Source organism: Parus major, chromosome 3, assembly GCF_001522545.3.
Source record: "Parus major isolate Abel chromosome 3, Parus_major1.1, whole genome shotgun sequence".
NCBI lineage: Eukaryota > Metazoa > Chordata > Aves > Passeriformes > Paridae > Parus > Parus major.
Genome location: NC_031770.1, coordinates 41,649,735 through 41,677,441, shown reverse-complemented (window position 1 = coordinate 41,677,441; position 27,707 = coordinate 41,649,735). Strand labels below are relative to the sequence as shown.

At 36.9% G+C, this 27,707-nt stretch overlaps 1 protein-coding gene across 4 annotated transcripts; it reads left to right on the top strand.

Annotated features, from left to right (window-relative positions):
• Window positions 1-27,054, top strand: COG2 (component of oligomeric golgi complex 2). Of its 4 annotated transcripts, XM_015622157.3 has the most exons (18): window positions 1-118; window positions 650-811; window positions 1,536-1,601; window positions 2,511-2,591; window positions 3,195-3,298; window positions 4,507-4,615; window positions 6,348-6,527; window positions 7,546-7,670; window positions 8,972-9,098; window positions 12,798-12,937; window positions 16,060-16,121; window positions 17,332-17,483; window positions 18,775-18,975; window positions 19,767-19,839; window positions 20,944-21,086; window positions 21,606-21,745; window positions 24,841-25,021; window positions 26,620-27,054. In XM_015622157.3, the coding sequence occupies exons 1-18, from the start codon at window positions 50-52 to the stop codon at window positions 26,719-26,721; spliced, it is 2,217 nt and encodes a 738-aa protein (XP_015477643.1). In that variant the 5' UTR covers window positions 1-49; the 3' UTR covers window positions 26,722-27,054. The 4 variants fall into 4 exon arrangements, with proteins under 4 accessions (XP_015477643.1, XP_033368547.1, XP_033368548.1 ...); XM_033512656.1 differs by lacking the exon at window positions 1,536-1,601; XM_033512657.1 differs by lacking the exons at window positions 24,841-25,021; window positions 26,620-27,054 and having other exon boundaries at window positions 21,641-21,748.
• The last annotated feature ends 653 nt before the right edge of the window (window positions 27,055-27,707 follow it).

The window sequence follows — 27,707 nt, the reverse complement described above, 5'->3', positions numbered from 1 at the left end:
TCGGCGGTGCCGCGCTGGCCGCGGGGGCGGTGCGGGCGGCGGGCCCGGCATGGAGGCCAAGATGAACCTGCCGCGGGGCCCCGAGAACCTCTGCTTCGACAAGGACGAGTTCATGAAGGTGCGGGGGCGCCGCCGGGGCTGGAGGGTTGTGGAGGGGCGAGAGGCCTCCCGAGAATGAAGGTGGCGGGCTCCGTGCGGGGAGAGAGCGGCCCGGAGCTTTGGTCGGGATTTTACAGCTCCGCCGCGGCCCTTAGCCCGGCCGGGGGCTGCCAGGAGCGCCGAGGGTGTCACTGACAGGGGCATCCAGGTAGGGCCGGGCTCTGAGACTGACGGGAGCGAGAGGCCTCACTACTTGGAGAGCTTGGAGTAGTTCCCAGTACTGAATTTCGACTCTTGGCTGTTGTTTCGTGGTTTGTTTATTTTTTTTAAGTCTCCTGTGTTTTGGAGAGCTGGTCTTTGGATATTCAGCCCCACGGCACTGTGCTTTTCAGCCTAAAAACCAAGAGTTTAACTTCTGCGTTAAGAAGCCTTTCGTCCCCATGAGCTTTAGTTTGGTCAGCTCACAGACATACGGAGTACTTTATTTCGGGTGTGTTCCTTGTGTGCACTATTTACTTACATCCTCCTCTCTTTCCTGTTTCACTTTCAGGCGGATTTTGATGTGGATCATTTTGTGTCAGACTGCAGGAAACGTGTGCAATTGGAAGAGCTCAGAGAGGATCTGGAGCTCTATTACAAACTCCTTAAAACTGCTATGGTAGAACTCATAAATAAGGACTATGCCGATTTTGTTAATCTCTCAACAAATCTAGTAAGTGTCACTGCTTGTACTGTGTAGTTCAGGCTTAATGTGGTTCAGTGAGATTTTTATTTTTCATGTGAAAAATATATGGCTTTTATTTTGGCAGTTTATTATTTAAGGCATCTTAAACTGAGGTCTCTAATCTTTGCACTGAGACACCATTCCTGTAATAGTTAACTGCTGTACAGAATTGCACTTGGCCTGTAGTAAATGTTTGAGATGTATGTATTTTGTCTTGAAAAGCTGATTCATTAGGGAGTGAGACTCAGGGCAAACTTTGTTTCAAACTGTCAGCACTTTAAAAATTGAAGGAAATAAATTATTAAGATAGAATAGCAGTGGTAAAAGTAAGGCTGTTCTGAAGAATTCTTTTAGGAATCTTTAAACTTTTCTGTAGTAAAAGTATCTTAAAAAAACCCCAACTTTGTGTCTGAAAATTGTGACTGTTCCAATTGCGCAGATTCAAAGACTGAGACTTAACATACTTCTGAGAGGAAAAATTTCCATAGGTGGAAATTTTGTTTATCTTTTGGCTTTGTGTGAAAGCAGTCTCATATCTTTATGCCTGTATTTGAGATTGCATGCTTTTGCATTGAATTTAAAACTGGAAGTGATAAAGGAAGTTATGGTTTTTTCAGTTCTTGTTTAATATCTGTAAAATTATAGGCTTTGTCAGTAATTCACATATGATCTTATTAAGAAAAAATAAATGGGTTTGTGGTAATTTCTTTAGGTTGGCATGGACAAGGCTCTCAATCAGCTTTCAGTACCCTTGGGACAGTTAAGGGAAGAAGTTATGGTATGTTCAAAACAATCACTGTCAACAGCTTGGTAAACTTCGGCTCACTCTCATATGATGTACAGAATGTCTTCTACTCAAGTTAATATTCATTACAATAAACTTCTCTTTGAAAATTGATGACTTAGACTGCTAGTAGGAGAATCATTGTGTTTTCAAGCACTTGTATTGCAGTAAATTTATGTTTCCTGTAGTGCATTTCAACCGAGAGATAAAGAGTTTCTTACATTTGCAAGTGAATAGACTCTTGCAAGACAAGTCTATGAAGATATCTTGAAACTGTTTTAATATTTGAGTAACTTAAAAGATGGTAGATAATTCAGATTCCACTGTCCCTTTATGGACTTCCTTTGCTCAGTGTGTGGTTTAAACATAAAATATCACCCTCTTGAAGGTGGATCTTGTTCTGGCTCTTCCACACTGACTTAGTATTTATGGGAAGGGGAAATTTTTGATCATCTTGGCAGCCAGTTCAAAGGGATGCTTGCTGCATAAATGTGTCTTCAAAATATCACACCCTTCATGTCTAACAGAAAAAGGATCAGCTAGCATAGGGAAATCCTTATTACATGAATAATATTATTTAGAAGTGATTTATAACTTGAGTTGCAAGACATAAAAACGTAATGGGTTGATTGCCTGTTTTTAGGCAAAAGTCATTTGTTCTCTCTAAGGTACTAAAAGAATGGAAATAATTATATTTGCAGTGGCAATGCCTAAGGAGCAGGTCCTATGTTCAGTTATTTAGTTGTATTTATGGCTTTTTCACTTGATGTACTGTAGCTTTTATTAGTCCCATAATTTTATTAATCTTTGTCTTAAATTTGGATTAGTTTTTTTTTTTTTTAGATTTTTTTTTCAACCCTTAAATGGGAAGCAAGCTTTACATACTGACTTTTTCTTTCACAGAGTCTTAAGTCATGTGTCAGTGAAGGAATTCAAGCAATAGATGACCGGATGACTAAACAAGAAGATATTAGAAGAAAAAAGGTACAACAAATAAATTACTACCTTTAAAAGATCTTCCTTAGGATGACTTTGATTTTGCCAGAGAAAATGAAATTTAGAAAGTTCTAGGCTGTCTAGATGCACACTGTGTAGGATTTTGTACTTGTAAAATATATTGACATTTTGGTTGACAGACTTCATATTTTACAGTGTCTAGTTGATCATAAACCTTTGTTTTACTGTAGTTACATAAAATCTATGTTTGATTTAGTTGGATTTTTTTAGTTATAGTTATTCTTGTTTTTGACTGCAGTAGGATATAAACTTACTTCTTATGAATGGAATTGAAGTACAGCTGTTTAATTTTTATAGGCAGGTGATATACTAACATTGTCTTTGTGCTTGACTTTGAAAAGCATCAAGGATAGGAACAGCTGTCCTACATTGTGACAAATGTTTATTTGTGGTGTTTTATGGACTTATGTGAGTAATACTTCAGCTGAGACATGACTCAAGTATTAAGATAAAAGGAGAAAACTTAAACCAGAAAAAACCCAAAGAACTAAGAAACCATCTAAAATATTTTCTTTAGGTGATGTCAGTTGGGCTTTGGGTTAGACATGAAAATTTTTTCTTTAATTACAGATGTGTGTCCTGAGACTTATTCATGTTATTCAGTCTGTTGAGAAAATTGAGAAGATTTTACATTCCCAAGGCACTAAAGAATTGTCCTCATTAGAGGGAAACAGGTAAAACATTTATAATGTTCAGTTTTGTTTGTAATTGATGGGACTAACTTAATTTCATGGTGTTATTGAAGGTGAATTTACAAGCAGTAGGATATACTGGAATGTAACTCTGATGGAATAAATTACTCTAATTTTAGTATTTTATTGGTTTTAGTCTTCTGCAAGCCAGTCATTCACAGAATGTGTAACTCAAACTCCAGAGTTCCAAATTACTTGAGGTGCTTTCGGTAAGCCAGCTCTAAGAAGTTAGTGTGCAGTTTATTTTACTTTGTTTTATTGGAAGTCACTAATCCTGTCACATCTGAAATACTCTCTACAGTTTATCCCAATGTCATTTGTAAGTGGAACAAAATAGTTTTTCTTGTTTTCTCTGCTTATGTGTAAGTGAAAGGACTGCTGCAGGAATAGCTGAACGCAAGCAAGGCAAACCTAGTACAAGAAAGGTTTGTGACAAATTCCAGTCAAACCACTTCCTCTGCCTTTGCAAGATGTCTTTCAGCCAGTTTTAGAACTGATGTACCAGTCATACCTGTGAAAGGCATTACTGGGATGCAAGTACAGTTTAAGCTAGAGGGAAGACACAGTGTCAGAGTGTCTCTTTAGCTCAGTGTGCTGGATCACATGGTAGTGGGGGGTAGGTGTACCAGAAAGTAGGTTGATACCTACCTAGAGGAACAAAAGCAGCTGTTTTCAGTCAGGTGAGGCATTTTGCAGAATTAAGTTTGCAGTTAAGATCATACTTGAACAACTAAAAATTTGGCTTATTATTTGGATTGTGTGGACTCGAGAAAGGTAGGACTGTTTTTCTCTAGAGATAATTGTTATTAGTTTTACTACATGACAGTAAGAAAGAAGCCAATATGGGTGAAGGTCACCTGGTGCAGTTTCAGAGCTCTCTTAAGACTGACTTTTCATGTGAGAATAAAACTGCCATCTGGTAAAAAAGTGCTTCATACTGCTGAGGCAAGAGCTTATGTTCCTCTCAGCTTCTGCTTCACCCACTTCATGTTAGAGCTGCAAAACAGCACTAATCATATAGTGTGCTTCAGATCATTATTGCTTGATTGCAATAATTATACTGGTACCTATCAGAATTCAAAATATTTAAACTACAAAAAATTGAGGGAGAGCTCTATCTGTTACAGATGAGAGTGTGTTGGTTTAAAAGGATCTAACTGTGTATTCTCATTTTGTATCACCTCTTCTAGTCCACTTCTAACTGGACAAGTTTTAGAGAGAATTGCCACAGAATTTAATCAACTACAGTTTCATGCAGTACAAAGCAAAGGAATGCCACTTTTAGACAAAGTGAGACCAGTAAGTATTGCATGACACTTAACACTTGCATAGTCAAGCAAAACCAATATAATTGGAAGACAAATGCCTGTTCCCTCAGAGTTTTATTGAGTTAATTTATGGAGAAAAAATGGGTTTCATGAGGTCATTTTTATCCGTTGACTAGAACTATTGCTTTATCTGAGGATTTACGCCCTGTTTGCTTACTTACTTAGGATAAATTACTGAGAATAAGAGTAGGAAATACGACAGACATTTTTGTCAGCCTAATGTGTCTTGCAGTTTGTCTGCTTACTGATACTGAGGCCTCGTTCTAGCAATTTATGTTGGCTTTGTTAGCTGCAGTGTACAGACCAGAATATAAATGGAATGTGCCTACACAGTGGCTGGCTTGAATATATTCAAGTTTGTCTTCTCATGAAATAATGCTGGCCATTACTAATCTCCCAGTATGCTGTTTTACCTACTGTAAAAGATTAATTGATATTTTGGTGGGATTTCTTTTTCTTCTTTTTATTCAGTGGGGAGAGGGAATAAATGAAAACTTGTGGTCAAAGAAAGCTGTGAATATGGAGATGGGGTAATGCTTTAAGCTGATTAGCATGAGGGTGTCATTCTTAATGGCTTTTAAGCTAGTGAGGTAGTTCAGAGTTACAGTTTTTCACTTTGTGCCTCTGCCTGTTGGCAATATAAACTTGTTTCTGCACCAGACATCCATGGAATCTTATTGTTACATGGACAGTTCAAAAGACTCCTCTGGCTACTGAGTTATCAAACTTGGATAATAGCAGCAATGAGCATGAGCAGCAGAATAGTGTATGTGGTGGGAGAACATTTGTCACATAGCTTCCTTAATGGTGTTTGCCAGGACTTCTGTCCTGTACCTGTTGTTGCTAAGGCTCATCAGAATGTAGCTTTCATGACTAGTCATCAGCTGGGTTCCTGACTTTGCAAATTCTGTGAATCATTTTAGGATGGATGAACACAATGTATCATGTAAAAAGGGAGAGATCTGGCTGTATTCATAGTTCAGCTCTGACTACCTTAATGTGTGTTGCTGAACTTCCTTCGAATACAGAGTTGTAGGGACCATCTTGGGCTGAGAGTATATCTGCAAGTAGTGCAGCAATGACTCAATCTAGTAGAAAGGATGCGCTGGGAGATCAGGAAAAATGGTTTGCAAAAAGAACATGTTTGGCAGGTGCCAGAAGAAATCTAATTACTTTGGTTTTTGCTAGCATTACTCAGTGTCATTTGTTTGTGGTAATTTGACAAGCAGTGCTGGGTACACACTGTTTAATCTCTGACAGTGATGGATAAATGCTACAATTGTTATCCCTGGTCACTTATTGTAAATCTTTTGTTTATTGTTGAATCCTGGTTGAACAAGGAATAATTACTGACTTATTTCCTCAGGATAAAGCAGACCTGACATAAGTTACCATAGAACTTAAAACATATAGAAGAAAATAACTGCCTTTCACTTTATTGTAATTTATTATATTTATTATATTAATTTATATAATTTATTATATTTATTTGAATAAATCCTGTGTTACATATAATCTTATGTCATCAGTAACTCATTAAGTTTGTGTTAATGTTTGTTCAGCACTGGCTGTTACCAAAACTTTCGTACTTTTCAAGTGAGGATAGAAAGCTAAGTTAGATACTTCTGGATGAATTTACTTCAACAATGATAACAAGGCTTTGATTTTGGCTTTTTATGACTGTATTTTCTTTCTCTTTGTAGCGTATAGCTGGAATAACAGCCATGTTGCAGCAGTCTCTGGAAGGGCTGCTCTTGGAAGGCCTTCAAACTTCAAATGTTGACATAATACGGCACTGTCTACGCACTTATGCAACAATTGACAAAACACGAGATGCAGAGGCATTGGTTGGTCAAGTGCTTGTAAAACCTTATGTAGATGAGGTAAAATAATGTAAAAAAATTCCAGTTGTTTACCAATTGGAAATAAATTGGTTATTTTTCCTGTGAACCTCCAGCTTTTGTTAGCAGCTTCAAAATATCTTTGTGGAGAGAACAGAACTGAGCCGCAACAAAATGTCAATTTGGTTGTTGTTGCTATTTAAGAAAAAAAGGATGGAGGAATTCTCTTGCCTACCTGTTACCAGTTGCAAGTTATATTCAGTTGGGATTCTTTTTCTTACCTCCATTTCTCTTGGGCTGAAGAATCAAAAAGTCAAACCTCTCCTGATTAGGACAGATTTCCATGGGAAGTCTTCTAAGTGCTGTAGCAGCTGCTGCAGTGTGGGATGTGTCACTTTCCCCTTGGTTTTATCTGGGTCTCACCACTTCTCAGGTTTTCACCACTTCTGCACCATTCCACTTGTTTATGTAGCAAGAAGCAAATGTATTCAGACATGTGTAAGAGTACCAGAAGAAACAAGCTATTGTTCTTTTCCTACTGTCTTCCTTTTCTTTATGTCAGAGATTATCCCTTTTCACTGAGTGTGAGATACTGTCCAGACAAACTGATTTGCTTGCTGCATTAAAGGCTTAGCAATGTCACAGAAGATTTTTGCTTTGGTTTGCCTGTGTTTGGGGTTGGACCAAACACCTCAACATTCAGAAGTTTTCACTTTATTCTGAGTTTGCTTAGCAGTTTGCTTACCAGTTGCCTGTTTAACTTGGCAGATTGCTTCAAGTGACAGTGATGTGGCAGTGGGTTGGGAGGACAGACACAGTGGTTCACATTTAAAATAAGGGAGTTCCTTCCTTCTTTTTTGGGGCCAGTCTTGGCAGTTAAGAGTGCTGCTTGAAAGGAAGTAATAACTCGAGCTGGCAAGTTGTACTTGGAAAATATAATGAAGTAATATACTGACTATTCCAATATTTGAGGTTATAGTGTTAGGGTTTTGTGAGTCTTGCATTACAGCATATTTTATGTTCACTTTTCTGGCAATTAACATTGAGCTGTTCCTGGCAGGTGATGGTGGAGCAGTATGTGCAATCTCACCCTAATGGCCTCCAGGCCATGTACAATAGGCTGTTGGAGTTTGTTCCTCATCATTGCCGTCTCCTGCGTGAAGTAACAGGGGGAGCGATTTCCAGGTAAATATCTTGGGCTTTCTCTCAGCTGCACTGAAGTTACAACAAGTATTGTATGCTTTGAAATCCTTTGCATTATCAGCTTTCATGCACTAATGATCTCTCTGGTCTCTGCTGAAGATTGATAGTTAAGTTTGATTTCTATCTCATGCCTGTGTTTTTCAAAACAAAACAGTGAACAGACTTTCCTGGTGCTGCAGCCCAGACCTTTAGAGGAACCAAAGACAATCCTGTGTTTCAGTAGTAGAAGTGAGTTCTGTGCATAATACAATGTGTCAGGTAACTTGGTTTTCTGAACACATTAAATATGATTGTATGCTTCATCCAGGGAGAAGAGCATAATAAAGCTATTAAAATACAAGTTCAGAAGTTATTGAGTTGTTAGTGCACATCAGAAAAGTGGGGATAATCCTCAGAGGTTTGACTGATTTATTGCATGTACAGAAACTACAGGTTTAATTGATTTGTGCTTCCACTGTGTTCTCAAAAAGTGCTTAATTCCTTATGCAATTAAATTGCCTGTTTTCAAGCTTAAATAATTCAGGTCTACTGAATTGTATCCATTTATTCATCTCTTTGCAGGATGGTTAATATAGTAGGCTGCTGTAATTAGCAGAACTATGGATGTAGCCCCTAGGGACTGCAGAATTACTTTTCTAATTAGTCATCCATTGCTGAGCTTTTTATGACTCCTAAGTTTTACTAACATTCTAATTCTTTTAATCCCTCAGCAAGTTTTAATTGTTCTTCTTAATAATGGAATGTTTCTACTTTGTAATGCGGTATGCTATACAATATAAAATTGGAATTGAATGCTTTTATCTCTTCTGCTCTCAATTTTTAAGTTTTCATAAGGTAGCTTTTAATCTTTTGATCAAACATAGCATCATGTATAAATACAGTTTGGAACAATTAGGAAAAAGTTCTTCTAATTCCATCAGTCACATTATTCCTACTTGGTAGGTCTTGGAAGTTTGGAGCTATTAAAACTTGAATTATACCAATAATAATAAGATTTCTCAGCTGAAATGTAATAATTTTCTAGTACACACTTGCAAAATATATAACTGATAAAATTTTAAAACGCTTTGAATGTTACAAAAAATCACTTTGGATTTGATGAGACTTTGGAATCAAATAAGGACTCTTCAAAGGAAGAGCAGTTTAAGGGAATCAGCATAAATACGTAAGAAAATTTCATTGCATTTTGTCTAGTGCCATGCATCTATTTTTTAGTGATTCCTGCCTCCAAATAAAAGCCTGGTGGTAAAATACAACCATGGAATAATTGCAATTTTTTTCAGTGAAAAAGCAGATATTGTTCCTGGATATGATTTCTTAGTGAATTCGGTGTGGCCAGAAATAGTACGTGGTTTGGAAGAGAAATTACCATCACTTTTTAACCCTGGAAACCCAGATGTGTTTCATGAGGTAATTAATTTTCATTTTTTCCCTTTCTAATTTCTGTGACACACATGAGAATTGAACGAGTGATGTTCTCTAACATTTTACCCCCTGCTGCTTTTGTCTAAATTCATGTTGTTGCATGGCTTGGAAGAGGGGGTTCTCAAACTGCTTGGTTCAGTTTTCATAGGAATTAATTTTCCCCACAAGTTTGTTAGGAAAGCTCATGCAGAAGTTATTGGACACCGTTTAGTTAGATGAATTACTGTTGATTTTGGGAGTAGAATTGCAACATTATTGAAGGTGGGAGTGGGTGACTCCAGTGTTCACTCATAGAACTTTGGTATAGCAGGAGCTGTCATGTTAATTAAATGCTTGGGTTGCAACTTGTTTTTTACTATGGGAAGATGAAAAAAAATTCTTTGTTTCACTTGCTTATTTTAGCTTTTGCTCTCTTGCAGTACAGCAGATTATGTTGTGATTATAAGCACAAATCAACTGAAACCTGAAAATACTTGGCAGCACCATCAGATTTAGAAAACAGAGATAGTATTTCTCTGGTATTACAAGCTTATATTAAATAATGAATTTAAAGTACTTGTCATGCTTGTATTTTCTTCATTGGTAGTGCTGCTCTGTCTCTAAAACATCATCTTTTACTAATGGTGAAATAGATTTCATGGTCTGGTATGAATATTGGCTCTGGCAGTGCTTTAAAGTGTGTTACAAGTAGAAAATAAGAACTTTCTGCTTTTCCTCATGTCCTGTCTACTTGTGTTTAACCATGATTATTGAAAAAATTTGGATTTTTTTTTCCCCTGGCAATTTGACTTGTGATTAGTGTGAAACATTTTATTTTCAAGCTAGAGATGGGAAGCAGTGATAAATTGTCTGAGAGAAGGCATTGTTGGCATATCAGGACAGATGACTTAAGAAAATGCTGGCTTGCCAGTGGAGGTTTATAAGGCACGTGATTCTTCATGAGTTCCTGCAAAACTGCTTTTACTAAGCACTTAGATATTTTTTCTTGGAATTTAAGATCTCTTTTGCACCAGCAGATTGAATAAGTGAAGGCAGGTAGGCATGACTGAATGTGTTTGCAGTGCTATCTCTGAATAAGAAGCAAATTTACATGGATGTTGAGGGAAACTGTGGTAGTGCCATGCAGGTGACACCATAGTGTGTTCCTCCTCCCTCATGAGAATTCTTCGTTTACCATAAAGCTTTAGCCACTCTTCAAGCTTCCACCTTATGCTCTGCATGCTGCAGGTTGTCAGCCTTGTTGGGCTTTTGCTGTGCTGTGCTGCATGATGTACAGGAGTGTATTTTGTCTTCAGAAAAGCTGTATGTGCTTAAAAGGCCCATCTTGTGTTACACTGATACTGGCCAACAAAGGCATTGTGTTTATTTAAAAAACACCCAGCAATCAAAAAAACAACAAACCATAAAAACCCCAACACCCACCCATGACTTCCAGGTAAATCACATAATAAGTACTCAGTACTTTCCAGACTGCTTTTGACTACTTAAGTTACTCGGAGTCATTAAAATCATTATAATATGTTACTTAAAATCAATACAAAGTTGAAATGTCAAGTGTAAAAATGCTATTATACCTATCTAAAGACTAATAGTTCTGAATTAAGAGGAGGGCTAAACCCCTTTAAAATTGTTTCTGCACTGATGATGAGCCAAGTAATCCTACACAGATTTTAGACAACAATCTTTCATCTCTGTTTTCTAGGTTGATAGAAATGCAGAAAAGTTTTTTTCTCTATGTTTATTTGCATATGTGTCTATGTATAGGTTTAATGCTGAAAGGTTTTGAATATGCAGTATTATCTGTTAAGGGGTTTTTAGGTGTAGAGGAGAGAGAAAGGGATTGAATGAAACATTTGTTTTAAATCCTTTAAAAATCAGACTGGCAGTGTTAAGTATGTTAAGTGTTTGTGCGAGGTGGTTTTTAAAAATTTTTTCAGGTTGATGTGCCCTTATTTGAGTTAGATGTGTACATTTATGGGTATTTGAAAAGAATACTTCTTTTATCCTGAAACATTTATTTGAGATTAAGTTTAGATTTCTCTATTTGAAAACTGCTCCATTTTGCTTCCCTATTTTACTTCTCTTAAATAGCTGTGCTACAATTCAATCCTAGAAGCTGAAATAGGAACCAATCTTGCAGTTTGTTCACCCTCCTGGATATAATGTTCTCAATACTGAGATAAATGTCTCTTGAGGTGCCTTCTATTTTGAAAATGATATGTCTTTACAGAGTGTTTGGTTTATATCTCTGATTTACACTTAGGGTAACAGAGCATTAACAGCTTGTTTGACTTTTAACAGTGCTGGGTGTATTATCTAAGGGGGGCCTGAAAGAGAACTAATCTGTCACTCATTCTGGGTCTAACTCCTCCCATACCTTTTACAGGTTCATTGTGTTATAAATACAGGCAGGTTAGGAGAAAAGAAGTTACATAAAAGCTTCTGTGTATATCTTTCAGAATACTATCTTGACAAGAAAGATTGTCCGTAATTATACCTGTAACAGAAAGTTATGAACTTACTGAGATACAAAATACAAAAGCATCTCTGTGGCAGTTCATGTCCTTTGCTCACAGGAAAGTTTTTGAGAGTAGATCCTCTAAGCAGCAACACAGGGGCTTCTCCTGATAAGGTTTTACTGCTTCACAAGAGGCAAAATCACATCATTCCTGTAGTGCTCTGGATTGTGGATTGAACCCTGACCCTGCAGTGAAGTCAGAAGCACTGAGACATTCATTCAGGCTTATTTCATTAATTAAGTAGGGGATTTATGAGACTATATGATAGGTTTTATGACTTTTTCCTATTTTTTAATAGAAGAAACTTGCACAGAAACCAAATTAGTTTTCATTCCATAGAAGTAATTTTAACTGCAGTTGTGTTTTGGTTTTAAATTCTTTTATGTAAGTTTTGTGATATGTTAGCAAGGTCTATTTTGTATGAAATAACTTTTTCTATACTGTTTTACTTCTGGTTTTTACCAAGTGTTTGGCCCTCTGCTTTGTTCATTATTTGATTTATCACTTCATTTTTTTCAGTGTTCTCATGCTGTTGAGACCAAAGCCACAGTGTGTTTTGGGATTAATGTAAATTTTTTTTTTGCTTGCAACCAACTTCATATTATTCATAAACATCTTTTTAGAAGTATACACTGGATTAAGTTAGTTTATCTGAAATTGTTTGAAGTTCTTCTGCATATATTTGATCTTTGCGATTTTTAGGGAAACAGATCTAGAAATTCTTATAATACAGGGCCTGTGTAACAAACAAAAATAATTGTGCTTCCATTCTCATGTGTGGTTGGCTATGTGTACTTCTGAGTTTCATTCCTGATTATTTCTCTTTGTTGCATTATTTTTATCTGCTGCACCTGTCTCTGTTAGCACTGTGCAGCATGACCCAGTGATTGAGCTCAGAAATACTCACAAATCTCTGATCAATTCTGTTTGATCACCGTGTTTGGACAGTTTTATAGAAGTGTCCTGGGCTAGCTTTTGTTACCATAGAGTAACACTTTCCAGTTCGTTTGGTTTTGGTTTTGCTGCAGCCCAGGCTTTTAGCCTTGTGTGATTAGGTGATGAGGGGCAGTGTCAACATGATACAGGAGTTCTGCTGAATGGGTGATGGCCTTCCTTGTTTGCTGGAAGCCTTTGTGTGATCATTATGCTCCTTCTCTTCCTGCAGAAATACACCACCAGTATGGATTTTGTACGGAAATTTGAACGACAGTGTGGCTCCCAGGCCAGTGTGAAACGGTTAAGAGCTCATCCCTCTTACCACAGCTTTAACAATAAATGGAATTTGCCTGTATATTTTCAAATAAGGTTGGCATGCACTTTTTTGTTCACTCTTGCAAAAGCAGAGGTTAGTCATGGCAAGATCATCTGGCTTAAGGTCACACCTCCTCGTTGTTCAAATTCTCACTTGTCAACAATTCATAGTGGAAATCAAACTAAGAATTCAATTACTAAGTCAAGTAACTTTTATGTAACTTTCACCAATTCAGCAAAAAACCACATAACTACTCTTCAATATGTACTGTCTTGTTACATCAGATTTGATAAGCTACTCATAAGACTTTCAGGAACAGATCTAAATAAGTCCTGAGCTCTTGTTTCAAATTCTTTTTCTCCATTGTCCCTGAAACTAAGCTGTATGTTGAAAGATGCTACTTGTGCAAATCTGGGGGAATGCTTACTGTTAGGGAAGAAATGTTTTTTCTTAGACTTAGAGAACTAAAAGACTTAAGAACTTTAAGCTTTTCCAGATCTAGCAATGTCTCTGAAGTTCTTTTTGTCTCACTCTTTAAAGTGCTGGGTTTTGTAGCATTGCTTTCCCAAAGATTGTCCTCCTATTCCTGAGGAGCTATGTAATAACTTCTAGGTTATTTTACTAGCAGGTCTGATGTATCTGTAATATTTCCTTTTACAGACCATGCATCTAGAAAAGAACAGAGAGACCCAAAAAAAGCCTTATTTTAATTCTAGTAATGTTAGAATTTTAATGAACAAAGTAGAATGTAGAACTGTATTTTTAGAAAGTGTAGTCTAGAGGTCTGAATGTAGGGCTGGAGGGCAGCCTTCCAGGCAAGGAACCCTTGGTGAGGTCTGCTATGACCCACGTGTGCCATGTGTGATGTCTCTTGATCCAAAGCCTTCTGAGAGCCTCTCAAAAAAAAAATAAAAAAGTGTAATTTCCAAAAGATGGGGAAGAGAAATTGATATTTATTTTTAACCTGGATCACTTTAGTGGCCTTTTTTATTGCACAATTATGTAATTGGCAATAACGCTACCATAGTCACATTTATACAGTTTCTTTAATCCAGGGTGAATCTACATTTGTGCCAAAAAATTCCATCCAGAAATTTTAGGAGTCGCAGAGTTTATATAAGTGACAAGAGCTTGGGGCTGGGAACTGGGCCTTAGTGTTTTGGTGGTTCATGGTGTTTTGTCAAACAGTAGTCACAGCATCTGATACCCTGGTTTGGTTTTTTGCTTGAACATCTGTTCCTGCAGTTTTGTAGGGAACTGATAAGGATCTGTTACTCAGGACAAAAAAAAGACTGATGTTCAATTCCAGTCAGTTTTCCCAAACCACTTAACTGTACAAGTATTCATGCTGGCCCAAGGGAAGGGGCAAGAGTATTGACTACATAGTGGTGCACACACTAAAAGTGTCTGTGGAACTGCAGCCATTATGAACCTTTTAACAGATATGTATCATTAATAGTTCTCTATGTCTGCCCTTTTTGCCCTTCAAATGCAACTTTTCTAGTAGGAGACCAATTGATCAAACTTTGATAATCTTGCTCGTAAAATTGAAATGGAGCTTCAGGATATTATTTCTCTTCAAAAATGTTTCCCATTAGGTATTCTGAGCTCTGATTGATTAAAACACTTTCAAAAAATCATTTTCCTTTAATCCAAGGTTGCTGTAATTCTAGATAGTGTACTATTTTGAGAAATGTTTGGATAACAGCAGCTGATTCATCTTCAACTGTATTGCTCCTTTATATTGGAATAATCTGCTAACTTTGGAAGTGCCCATTCTTTAGTGCACAGTTGTGAAAATAATGCAGCATAATAATTATATCTATCAGGGAAGCTTTCTCTTGATGTGTGTTAATATCCTTTAAGTCATTCAAGATATTTATTGAGCTGTTATGTCACACTTTGGCATTATAGTTTATGGTCTATAGTTAAGGTTGTTTGGTTTTTTCTTTTTTCAATTACAGAAATTCCCCAGAAAATTCAGCCATTACTAAAGCCTTTAGAAATGATCATTTGAAGAACAGATGGAGATGTTCAGGCATTTCTTCTGTAGCAGTGCTGGCACAAACAGCACCAGTTACTCTTTCTGGTGTTACAGTCTTTCAGTTATGTCAGTACAGCTGATGGTGAAACTGTAGTGAAACAGACAGTGGGGAAATTATTTTCTATGTAAGAAATACTCAGCAAAAATTACAGCATTGTTAAAAACCTTATTCTATTCTTTAATCCTTTTCACCATGAGACTTAAAGACACTGCTCTGTTGATGGAAGCAGTGCATAGGCAGAACTAAGGTTTTGAAGCCATTTCACAAACAGGTTTATTTGCTAAATATTAATCTTAGTCTATTAGGAGTTTGAACAAGAAAAGCTAGGTGGGCCCCTGTCCTGATCTCAAAATGATCATTAAGATAATTTAAAGAAACCCTACAGGTTTGTAATTAGTAAGTTTGATAGAAAGACTTACAGAGTTACTATGATAAAAGCAAAAAAGAGGAAATCGGCAACAACAGAACTTCCTCCAGGGAAGCTTAAAATGATTCAAGTATGGAAAAGTATCAGACATTTTAATAACATTTGTTGTTATACCTAAAGAAGTTTGGAGGTGTCATTTTGATTTTCTTTTTAATTTTTTTTTTTTTTAATTTTTAAAAAAATTGTATTTTTAAAAGGGGAATTTTAAAAAAACAGGTGTCCTTGAGAAACTATTGATTTTTATTAGGTACAGAATTGTTTGCAGAACTTGATGCTACTTCTCATTAACAAACATGTAGAAAGCTGGAGCTCTGGTATCACCTGACATATCTGAAGGTTAAAGAAAGCATGTGTCAATTTGTTTGCTTTTAGTTTAAAAGCAGTAACAAAACAAAAAAAGCTTCTCTCCTCAAAAGGCTGAGGATTTGTCACTCTGTGAGCTATCATTTTGATAATGTTTGCAACAGTGACTTTGATAATATCCCACAGTATAAGTTTTGTATATACCTGTAAAATGTCAAAGAGTCTCTTTCCAGTGTTTGAATGCTGGTGTTAAGTTGGGCAAAAATAACCCCAGGTTTAAAATCTGTGTATGTCTAATGATATCACATTGAAATAACACTACAGTAAACACTGAAAAATGTTTAGGCATCAATTTAAGCAACTGTTGAATTGTGATATTCAAAATTTTTCTTTCTCTCAGATTCAGAGAAATAGCAGGGGCCTTAGAGGAAGCACTTTCAGATACACTAGAGGAGGCACCAGGTAAACTTGTATTGCAAAAAATATTTATTGTAAAGGAACCAGTTGTATGTCTCTTGAGTATTCAGTAACATGCATCCCATGGTTCACATGAGCTTCCCGATTTCTCATGAACTGATCAAACAGTATAAAACATTGTTATAGAGATGGCAATGTAAGAATTGCTTTCAGTGATCACTTTGCTTTCTAAAAACCTCTTCTTTAGCAGCTGCCATTAACATACTTATGGAACCATCCCCTCAGTGCAAGAAGGAGCTGTTAGCATTTAACATCCTCTAAGTGACGAGCAAAATGCTGTGCTGTGTTATTGGGGCATGTTTTTCTTAATTGTTGTAGCATTGTGTAGAGGTGGAAATGGGTCTCTGTTGGCAGCATTTAGACTTGCTGTCATTCATAGTGTTGGTGTCTGCTCCAAAAACATACATTGATTTATAAGGAGATGAGGAGGTATGCACAGGGAGAGTAAGAGTGGAAGGGTATAACATGATACATGCATTAGAAGCATATTGTAATCAGAAGAACTAATTTCAGCGAACAGAGTAAATACTTGTGAGGAAGGCAGCTATGAGCCACCTAAACGTGTGTGTGTATCCACACATGCCCTCTGAAGCAAACCAGGAGAAAAAAATCCTAAGGGAGACAAAATGTATAAATCTTAACCACTTCAAGGCATAGGCTTGGAACTTGCAGACACATTCCTTATCTTTCTAGTTGTATTCTCTAAAATGTTACTGTGTAAACGCCTTTTAAAGTATTTTGTTTAAATATGGATATTTGTACAGTGCTTTAAATAAATATTTATAGCAAATATCTCATGTAACTGGGAGAAGAGCAATAGTTTAGTGCTAAGGGAGTATTATGTTATGGCTAGCAGGCATATCTAATGTAACTTCTCCAAAAGACTGCCAAAAATTATTTTGGAAATGTTATTTCCTGAAGTGGATTATTTGGTCAAGCTGTTTCTGCCTTCTTTGCAGGCAAATTCTCATTTCTTGCTTTTGCCTGCACAGCTACAGCAAGACTTCAGTGGAATTTGAAATTGAGAGTATTTTAAGAGTTTATTTCAGGCAATGTTTAATACATTTTCTATCTTATGATCGTATCTTTTAGTAAGACTTTGCTTTTCTAAATTTTGAGTAGTGCAGTTACACTGATGTTACATCTTTTAAAAACATGCTTAGGAACTTGACCTTTGTTGCCTAATAATTTCTAGGTGGGAGCTCCTTCTGTCTCTTGGCCACTCACATGGTCTGGACGAGTCTTGTGAAGTGCTGGTCAGATCAGATGTTTTTACCGCTTTTAGCGCACCGCCTGTGGAAACTCAGCCTGCAGATCTTGGCACGCTACTCTGTGTTCATCAGTGAGGTGAGAGAGCAGCCTGCTTTGAGGGGTTGGTGATGGAGAATGTCCATCAAAAAGAGACTTTTTGAAGTAAAGTATGTGACCTCTTTTTAAGAGTTCTTTTTGGTGAAGTTAATGGTTTTTAACCTTCAAGCAGTTCATGAGTTTGGCTTATAAAAAGTATCACTGCAAAATACGTGATTATCACAAATATTAGTACTATTGCAGTGCTGCTGTCAGGTGGTTGCCAAAGCTGTACTTCATGCTGCTTAATGCTGCCTCTGCCACTGAAACAAGAAGACAAAATCTTAGTTCTCTTCTGTTTCCTTGTTGTTGATAGAGGGAATGAAGTTGTGAAACAGAGCCAGATGAAAAATAACCCTGCAATTAGAAGGAGTAATATCATCTCAATCAGTTGTTTAGTATTGAAGATACAAAGCTGAAATTTCCTGGGCAGCTGACTCAGCATCAATGATTACTGCTTCTAAGCAGAGAAACTGTGCTTTGCTCTTGTTTTGCCTGGTCCCAGCCATACAAGTGAGCCCCTGTTTCTTGTGCTATAGAGAGATAGTGCAATAGAATAATTGGGATTTGAAGAGATTCCTGGAAATCATTTGGTCCCAATCCCTACTCAAAGTAGGACCAGCTTAGATGAGGTTCTGCAGAGCCTCTTCAGTTGGATTTTGAGTATATCCAGACATGGTGATTGCACTCTCTCCTGGGAGCCCTGATCCAGTGACTGATTGCTTTTTCCTCCTGTTTGATCAGAGTTTCTCTTGCTACAGTAGATATCCATTGCCTATTACTCTGTCACTGTGCCTCAAGGAAAAATCTGACTCTGTCTTCTCTATACATGCCCCTTTGGTAGTTGAAAACAGCAGTAAGATCTCCATTTATAATGTCTTTTGTGACTCAGTGACTTAATTCTCTCAGCTAAATTAGCTCATGGGAAGCACTGATAAGTACCAGAGTTAAAAAAGAGTAGTCAGGGGAAGCATTTGCCTGACAGAACTTGCCACCTGACAACAGAGAGCCTGGGGAGGTGGGAGAAAGGAGTTGTTTGACAGCAGGACAGGACTGCTCTCTAATAACCTTAGTTAGACAAATTTGTTCTAAAAAGTCCAACTTTGTAGCACACTCAAATTTCTTTAAAATTTACTTTTTACATTATTTAGTAATGGTATTTGGTGATACCCTTTGAAAGTGTGGCATTCTAATGCTGAAGTCTTACAAATCCTTTATATATTGTTTCAGTTTATCCAATTTTAACTGCCTTCACTATCACTAAGGTTCACACTTCAATTTGATGTTTCAGGTTTCTGTAAGGCCCATTTCCAGTGAGAATACAAAGGAAAGCAAAAAACCTGTGCCAGTTGGTAGAAAGGAATCCTCTTTAAGCCTCAACCCCAGTGAGGACCAAGGGAATGGATCTTCTACAGAAAGTCTGCCATTGTCTTCTATATCTAGTACTCAGCTGATATATGTTGCTGCAGATCTGGACAAACTCCAGGATCGGGTTTGTGCTTTTGGCTTTATTTAAAAAGAATCTTCATCAATGTTTTTGGCATCTTGTAAAGGCATTAAACTGTTTAAAATAATGTACCATAATTTTTTTTTAACCTTAAATACTAAAACTTGGGGTGTCTGAAGCCTGAAATACATGGCCTACTCTGGGCTTATTTGGAATGTCAGATTATGGACAAACCAGTTCAGGTATTTAAATTCTTTCTATCAGTAGCTGCTGGACTTAACTCCTAAAATAATACCTTTCTACAATTTTTTGCTGTGAATCTGCCAATCTTACCTTTTCTAGTTAAGTCCCTGTTGCAGCTTGGAGGGTGGTACAACATTCAGCTTTAATGTTATCTTCTCTTTTAAGTGTTTGCTGGTTTTAGTCTTGGAGGTTGGAAAAGGTTTTATCATTATGATCATACTTGATTAACAATCCAGAATCTTTAGTAGAGATGTATGGTGTTAATTGTCTCCCAGTAGGGGTGATTCCTGTGTATTTATTTTCAGAAAGGCTGAATTTTCTGTATTATGTGAAGTTGTAAATTGCAGGTGGATTTTGTTAATTCTCAATTACTTCCTGTAAGTACAATAGTAAGGTAGAGGATTTAGTGTGTAAGCTTAAATTCCTGTGTGTATTGTGAACTTCTAGTATTGATTGTGCAGAAATGCAGTAAAACCATAGAAACTGAGCGTGTCTTTTGATGCACTTCAGACTTACAGGATGTAGCAAAAGTAATTAAAATGTTTATAACATGACTGTATCCTTCTCAGTTTTGGGTTGTATTTTTTTTTCAGATTCCTGACATCTTAGACATGATTAAACCAAAGCTTGAAATGGTTGGCTTCAAGAATATATCTTGCATTGCAGGTAAAGCTGAGAGGCTCCTTCCCTTTTCTCCCAAATCCCTTCTGCCAAAGGAAAGAAAATCAACTTTTACAGTTTCATTATTTAGGATGAAAATACTTAATGAAACTTGCGTTCTGTTTAAATTGTTGAATAGAAACAATCTTGAACAGACCTATTGAGTCTGGAAAATGCTTAATGATTAAAATTGAGTGAGTCTAAAGTGCTTTTAGGATTTTTCTCCAGAAAGTGAGAAATTTATCCTAGAATATTCATATCATTAAACTTTGAAAGAACTGGGGAAGAAATCATAAGAAGAGGCTTTCTATTATCCAGTTGAAACTAAGATGTTTTTCTAAATTGACTGTTCTCTCTCAGGCCTGATGAGTCACATGAGGCAGGGGGTTATCAAAGTATCATAGTGAAATACCTTAACTTCAGAGGGTAGAAGCAATTCAGAATTTTGGCCTCCTTTTTTCTTTCTGGGTTTTTGGTTTGGATTGGTTTGGTTTTTGGGTTTGTCTCTGGTTCATTTGTTTGTTTTTTTACTTGATCATTCTTTATGTGAAATACAGAGTTTGATTTTAATTTAATAATTCAAGCTAGGCATGTAGCTGTGTGAGTGAACTCGTCCCTGTCTGCAAGCATAGCCAGAAGTTCTGCATCATGAATTTCACTGAAATCTCTAAATCAGAACTACTGGTAGATGTCCAAGTCTCTTAGAGATGTAGGAGCCTGTGCACATCCCCTGCTCAGTAGATGGTCTGTTGCCAGTCATGGATTTGAGTTGAACATATTCCAGTCATTCCATAGGGAGTTTAGAGAGAATTTCACATAGTTTCTTTGGAAGGTCAGAGCAGTCCAAGCCCTTGCTTCATTGGTAATACTGGAAAAACTTTGAACCTGGAGAATGTTGCTTTACTCCACTTGTCTGGCTGAGGAATGGTTGGTGTTACTGTCAGTGTTTTATAAATGGCTGGTGTGTATTTATTTGGTAAGCATGTCCTGTACATGACACCAGACAGTGAGTGGGATTAGGAGGATAAGGGGATTCACAAAATTCACATAATTTGTGTTGTGATTGGGCAGGGTAGCTCAGTTTAAACTTCAGCATTTTTACTTTAATAGGAGCCTTGGAAGATTCAAAGACTTCTCTATCAGCCTGTGTGCCTAATTTGAATAACAGGATTATTCAGGATCTCAGTGAGTCCTCCTTTGCATACCTGAAGAGCGCACTGGAAGTTCCAAGGTTATATAGGAGAACCAACAAGGTCAGTGCTGCCTGCAAATGAAAAAATAAATCTCAGAAGGGCCTGTGCTGAGGCTGTTACCAGTTCTTCAGGCATGTCCATATCTGCTTAACAGAGCCCATGACAATGTCTTCAATCTAGTGAAATGCAACACAAAGCTGTAGGTATTTTAACGAAGCTGTAATAGTCTGTTCACCTTTCTCTGGAATCAGCATGAGCTGATCCAGAGAAATGCATGAGCATTCAGGATCATACCCTGGTAATAATGATGGCTGGCACATGCATCTCTGAAAAACCTTTGGGCATTTTGAACCTTGTTCAATATTATATCATGCTGTATAACGCTACTGAATAATTTTGTGATGGTGTCTTTCCTGTGTACAATGATCTCTTCACTGACTTGTCTTAAATGGTTTATGTATCTCTTTGCTTAGGTACAGGCTTAGCATTTTTTATATAAGCTAGAATTGGGTATTGATACTTTCAGTAAGTAAATGACTGGTTCCTTCTTCCCCGACTTGTTTTCCTGTCATCTACCAGGAGGTGCCAACTAAAGCTTCACCTTATGTTGACAGTGCTCTTAAGCCCTTCCACCGACTGCAGAGTGACTACAGAGATGCCTTGAAGCAGCCCATGATTCATCAGTGGCTGGAAGGTGCCCTCTCTGAAAGCACACAGAAGTAAGACAACCATACAGAACATTGTTTACCTTAGTTAAAAACTCCAATGTCCATTTAATGGGCACAGGAAAAAAACAAAACACTATGAATTAACACAACTGTAAAGAAAACCAAAGTGCAGCACTCTTTAGGTGGGATATATTTCCTTGGGTTTACTCTCGTGTTGCGTATTCGGCAGATGAAAAGCTGGGCAGGGAATCCAAAGACCTGGCTCCTGCTCAGATCTTGCAAACCATGACATTGTGGATAGGGCATTTGAAAAATTGCTTAGTTCAGTTCAGTGAACTGAGGATGTGCATTTTGTTTCAGAAATGATGTAAGACCTTAAACTTGTGTTACTTTCAATGAACAGTGGTTGAATTTTCAAGAACTTGAGTTCTACTGTCTTTGACTTTTTTAATGTATGTAATGATTATCCAACTTTTTAGTGGTTTAAAAAAAAAGCTTTGGGCCTTTTAAACTGCTGAAGAGCTTATTTTTCACAGTTTTAATAAGGCTGTCATAAAGCAATACTTTCTTTAGCAGATCTTCTGTTTCCTAGTTAGCATCTTGAGGACTTTTGACCATGAGTAGTCATATGCATTGGGTTCCTTAATGGATTTTTTTCCATTTCTCTAGCTGTATTTTAAATTCTTACTGCTGTATTTTAAATTCTTTCTGAGCACGGGTGTTGCATTCTGTGAGTTCTGCCAGTTAAAGCATGTAACATGAGACAGCAATACTTGCTTTTGTTTGAAAGTTGTGCCAGAAAACTTCACAGGTACCCCCTACTTTTTGCATTGTGGATAATTTACTCTTTGTGGTAGCTATATTTTTTTTATGTCTCTAACCTTGCCTAAAACTGAAGTCACCTTAGCCCATTTTGATGGATTTTTTTTTTCCTTTTCCCATCTTTTTTCCATCCAAGTAGTTTTGCTTTGTTGGTTTTCTTTGACCTGTCAGATCATAGATGATAATAGCAGAAGAATCTATGCAGGTTAAAGTATAAAGTGTTCTTTCTGTCTGTCCTTAAATGGTTTTTCCTAATAAATTTCTATATATTATATTGTCTGTTGGCTGCTGCTGAGCTTAGATTGATTTTTTTTTTTTTCTGAGATTTAACCACATAGTAATACTGAGGTTTTAAACCATAGTCAGAACTTTCTTGCCCTTTACCTCCTTATGCCTCTCTACTCTTACTCTTCTGGTACCTTTCAGAATATACTTACAATTGTAAGACAGTTTTAGACCTTCACCAACTATTCTTAAAATTTTTCTTACGTGTTTTGGACAGGGCTAAGCTTAGGTTGGTCTTGACTGCATTGGTCATCTTCATTTTGCACAAAACCTCTTTTTTCAAGCTTGGTGTCTCTTAACCAGTTTTTAGTGCATAGAAAAAAGCTTATTGTTAACCCACAGCATTTGGTAAGTAACATTGCTGAAGATCTGCAAAGATTCCTGGAATGTCAAGCCTGGAACTCAAGGTTATTGAGTTAAAATATCTTAGGGTGAATTCTTGTCTGTTTCTCTATGTCTTTGTGCCTGGTTAGTCTTGCTTTTAAAGCTTTAGTAAATCTGGTTACACCATGCAAAGTAGCTGTTATGTATTCCTTGGACTCAACCAGAGCTTTTTTCCCCAAAAAAAGCAGTTCTTCACTTTCCAAAACTGAATTAAGTTCTAGGTTAAACCCAGTGGCAGTCGTTAAACACCAGTAAGACTGGCAGGTTCATTTCTTAATTCATTAGAATTTTCTGTCAAGTTCTGTTTTTGTGGTTTGTTGCTACTATTTTCATCATTTTGTTTTAAAATATCTTATCCTTACTGACAAGAGACAAGTCAAAGAAACTGAACTTCTTAAATGGAGAAATATTGTAGTTTCTTTATTGAGAATACAGATGCATATAATTAATTTATTGCTGTGATAATAGATTCTTGCATCCAAATGAAAAAAAAAAACAGAAAACAGCATAAACTAGTTTAAAATCACTTTGCTTAAATGGCAGAAGGATTTGGGAGTACAACAGAAATAGGAATTAATCACAAGTGAGTGTGACTAGAAAATACCAAGATATGAAAAGAGGACATGACTGACTTTTACTGGAATACTTTTCATAGAGTGGTATTGTGAAACAAGTTTCTATGGCACTGGCAAGCACTTTTTCTTTAACCATCCTTTTCCAATTACCCTTTAAAAAATCTTGTCTGCTTTCTGTTGCCTCCTTGTTTAAAAGTATTCATCAGGAAGATTCTTTCAACTCTTTTTATTCTTAGAATAATAGTTTTCATAGAGAGGATCCTTGAAAGTTAGATATTTTAGCAAATTGCAGAACAGAGCTCAATCTGGTCACATCTCTCATGGATCTTTTAATTTCCCACTGTTGTTCTGTTTTCTTAACTCACTGTCCTGGGCACAGGACGAATTAACAATCTGTTAATTTGTATGATATGCTGCTCTGACTTCTTCAGTCCATAAGTCTTTTTGAACTTCTGTTGACTAGTTGATGTGTGTACTTTGAGTCTATGTTTTCTTTAATGTAGATCCCACTCTGTGGGCAGTGGTGTTTGATTTTATCTCTACCATTTCTAAATTAGGGTTAGGGTTCTTCTGACTTTTCCTGCCAGCTTCCTGAGACTCCTGTTTAAATCAGTTTCTTCATTTTGGAAATAGGCATTTCTGACTGGTGTGCACATGTGTGCTTGAATATACACTTTTATAACTTGCCTAAAAATATGTGGGTGGTCTGTCAGGCTGTTATTCCTGTCCCGTTTGTAAAAGCAGTTTTGCTCAATATTCTATTGATTGTAAAGAGGGGCTGATCTTGACTGTTTAAAATGGAGCAGTTGCATTCCTTGGTCACTGTTGAGTACAAACATCTTGAAAAGTCAAAAAATGTTGTGATGAGGAGTCTTCAAGACTGAATAGTAATCTTCAGATTGACCTCTGGAACTAATAATGGTAATACTGATTAATTAATAATGCTAATAAGTAGTTCCTTTGCAAGGGAAGCCATTCCTTCTGGTATTGTTCAGCAGGGCCAGTGATGTTCTTCTGTGTATGAAGTAGACTCTTCAGTAAAGTGGATTTTTTCTTTCTCATTAACCTTCCTTAATTCAGGTATTATGAAACTGTATCAGATGTGCTCAGTTCTGTTAAGAAAATGGAAGAGAGTCTAAAAAGGTTGAAGCAAGCCAGAAGAACTGCAACTTCAAACCCTGTTGGTACAAATGGCGGCATGAGTGATGACAACAAAATCCGACTGCAGCTGGCCCTAGATGTTGAGTATTTTGGAGAGCAAGTAAGTTATGAGAAATAAGTTTTTTATTATTATTATTATTAATAGATCTGTAAGGGAGATGAAAAAGGAAAGGGAACCTTGACTCAGCTTTTGGTCTTGAAAGCTATGTAGGTATGGGTTTGGGATTTGGATTTTTACTTTGTGTTTTCACATTTGCGTAAAGGAGATGATTTCAGACCTTGGTGATTATAGATACCACTTTAGCAATGCATTCTTTCCTGAGCTTCCTTACACAAATGCAGAGCTTGTATTTCTTACTGCTCAAAATTCAAGTACTGCTCAGTGCTTGGAAGCATTAAGAAGAAGCCCTGTGTTTACAGATGAGAGGGCAGGGACCTGACTTAGGTCTGATAGAAACTTCTTTATGGCTCTTCTTTTGCTCACCTTCTGTTGGGGTGTTCCTAGCCTTGACGTTCTCTGTGGTCAGGGTCTGTTCCCAAGAGCTTTGAAGATGTCAGCTTGATTTGTTGTGCTGCACAACTGTAAGTGCTTTTCAGTGCCAAAGATGAAATTTTAAATAGCAAAACATAGAAGAAATTACTCCAGGAAATGTATGCAGTAGTTACATTAAATTGTATAAACATACCATTTTGTACATCTTTATTTCTAAAAATCATATTTAAGTATGAACAAACTTTGAACTAAGAGTGCATATCATTAGTTGCCAAGGAGTGGTCATTGACCTTGTTTATTAGCAGATGCTGTTGATGCATTGTAGCAGGTAGATTAAGTAGGCTTGTGTGTGACCAGATGCTTTTCTCAAATATGAGACTAATCACAATTGGGTCGAACTGTGGAAATCTCACTAAAAAAACCTATTGTCAGTTTTTGCCTGGGGTTGATCTTTTGTTGTTCTTTTCCATCACTGCAGTGTGAATTTAAGCTGAACTGGGACAGATTATTCATAATCATTTGGGAAATGTTTTGGTACATGTGACTGTTACAAAGAGTTCCAGCAGCAAACACCTTTTCAGAATCCCTTCATTATGGTTTTAGTTAGATCCAGATTTTTCTGCTTCACTGCACTCTTAGTGTTTGCATGGCTGTATTTTTCTTATTGTCAGAGCAATAGATTTCCTGGCTAAGAAATTACTTGCAGCAACCTCTGTAATTGTAGAGTTGTTTTTGTTTCCCAGGAAGTTCAAGGCTAGAACCGTAGGCTCTTGCAGCCTATTGAAATGCTTTCACTGTCATGCTGTTGGCTCTTCTTGGATGTATTCACGTTTATCTTTTAAGTATTGCCCAGAAACTTCATTTGGAGATGGAAAAAAAAGAATCAGTTGAAACCAATGCATTAAAACCAACTACAGCAAAGTTTCTTTTTCTGATTGCTTCACTGGAAAACTTCCAGCTGGCTTTAGTTACAAGTTGCCTAGAAGATGGTGAAATATTTCCCTGAAAGACACTTCTGTAACTGGAGAGACTTAACTGGGCAAAGTTGGATGCAAATTTTTTATAGTTTGCAGTATATGCAGTTGTGCTTTTTGCCACATGTCAGTGCAGGACAAAACATAGGCTTCACTAAATGTCTTAAATAAAATAATTAGTGGGTTTTTAATGTTTTAAAGAAAATTAATGGGTTTTCTGTATCTTTTTAGATACGAAAGATGGGACTGGAAACAAGCAGCATAAAAAGCTTTTCAGCCCTTGCAGAGCTGGTTCTGACTGCCAAGGAACAGGCTACAATGGAACCATCCTAGATATTTTTGAAAGCGTGTGATTGAAGATGAACAATGTTCCTGAAAGAAAGAGAATTTAACTCCTCTTTGTTTTACCAAATAAATAGCAATGAAGTGCTTCCTAAAGTATCTTGAGCAGCAAATCAGTGTATCTTCTGCCTTGATAAATTTGCTTCACCAAAAGACTGAGCATTTATCAGTTATCCATTATATGGAAAGCAATCAAAGTTCTAAACTTTCTACTATAGAATAGAAGTAGAATAAGATGTTTTTCTTATTTTTGTTGTACAACTTGAAATGTACAAGAACAAAGGTCTATGTTGAGAGTAATATGTAATAAATTGTCTTCCTAACTTTTGATGTCCAGATATGTTTTTGAACAAAATGGATTGATTGATGGCTGTGTACAACCTGCTCCAGAGGCAAAGTGAGGTTCTTTTAACAGAACCCTTGCTTAGAGTGAAATGACACTGAGTGACCAGAGTTTATGTATATATCTATATCTATATATATAGAGAGCTATATCTATATACATAATGTCAGGCTTATTTTAGAGCAGTTTGGTTGCAATGGAAGAAAGGTATGTAGCTGTTTTGTTTATTGTCTATAGAAATAGAACAATATGAAAGTATAAAAGTACCACTTAGGAAAATATATAGGGAAAAGAAAGTATGTGAGTACATAGTAGAGATGAAAGATAACACCCATCCACAGATCCAGCAACTTGATTGTTGCCATTTTAGATGTTTATTGGTCAAAGTGATGGTCACGGTCTTGATGCATCAGGGGTGGGGGAAGCCCAAGAAACAAAGAATTCAGTTGGTTCATACATGTTTAGGTCAGATGGGAGTGCCCTGGTACATCCCCTGGGCAGGAGTTCTACATTGTCTGGTGTTAACACTGTGGATCACTTCTGGTGGGAGGCCCTAGAAATTCATCTGGGGCACATTGGGGTTGTTGGTGGTCACAGACTCCGTCTGTCCCATAACTTAGGGTGATTTTGAGCA

Bases quoted from the DNA above. Each gene is read 5' to 3' on its own strand.
- COG2 (XM_015622157.3), top strand. From the start codon at position 50: ATGGAGGCCAAGATGAACCTGCCGCGGGGCCCCGAGAACCTCTGCTTC. The intron at 1,602-2,510 runs GTATGTTCAAAA...TTTCTTTCACAG, and splicing joins AGTTAAGGGAAGAAGTTATG to AGTCTTAAGTCATGTGTCAG. The intron at 25,022-26,619 runs GTAAGTTATGAG...GTATCTTTTTAG, and splicing joins TTGAGTATTTTGGAGAGCAA to ATACGAAAGATGGGACTGGA.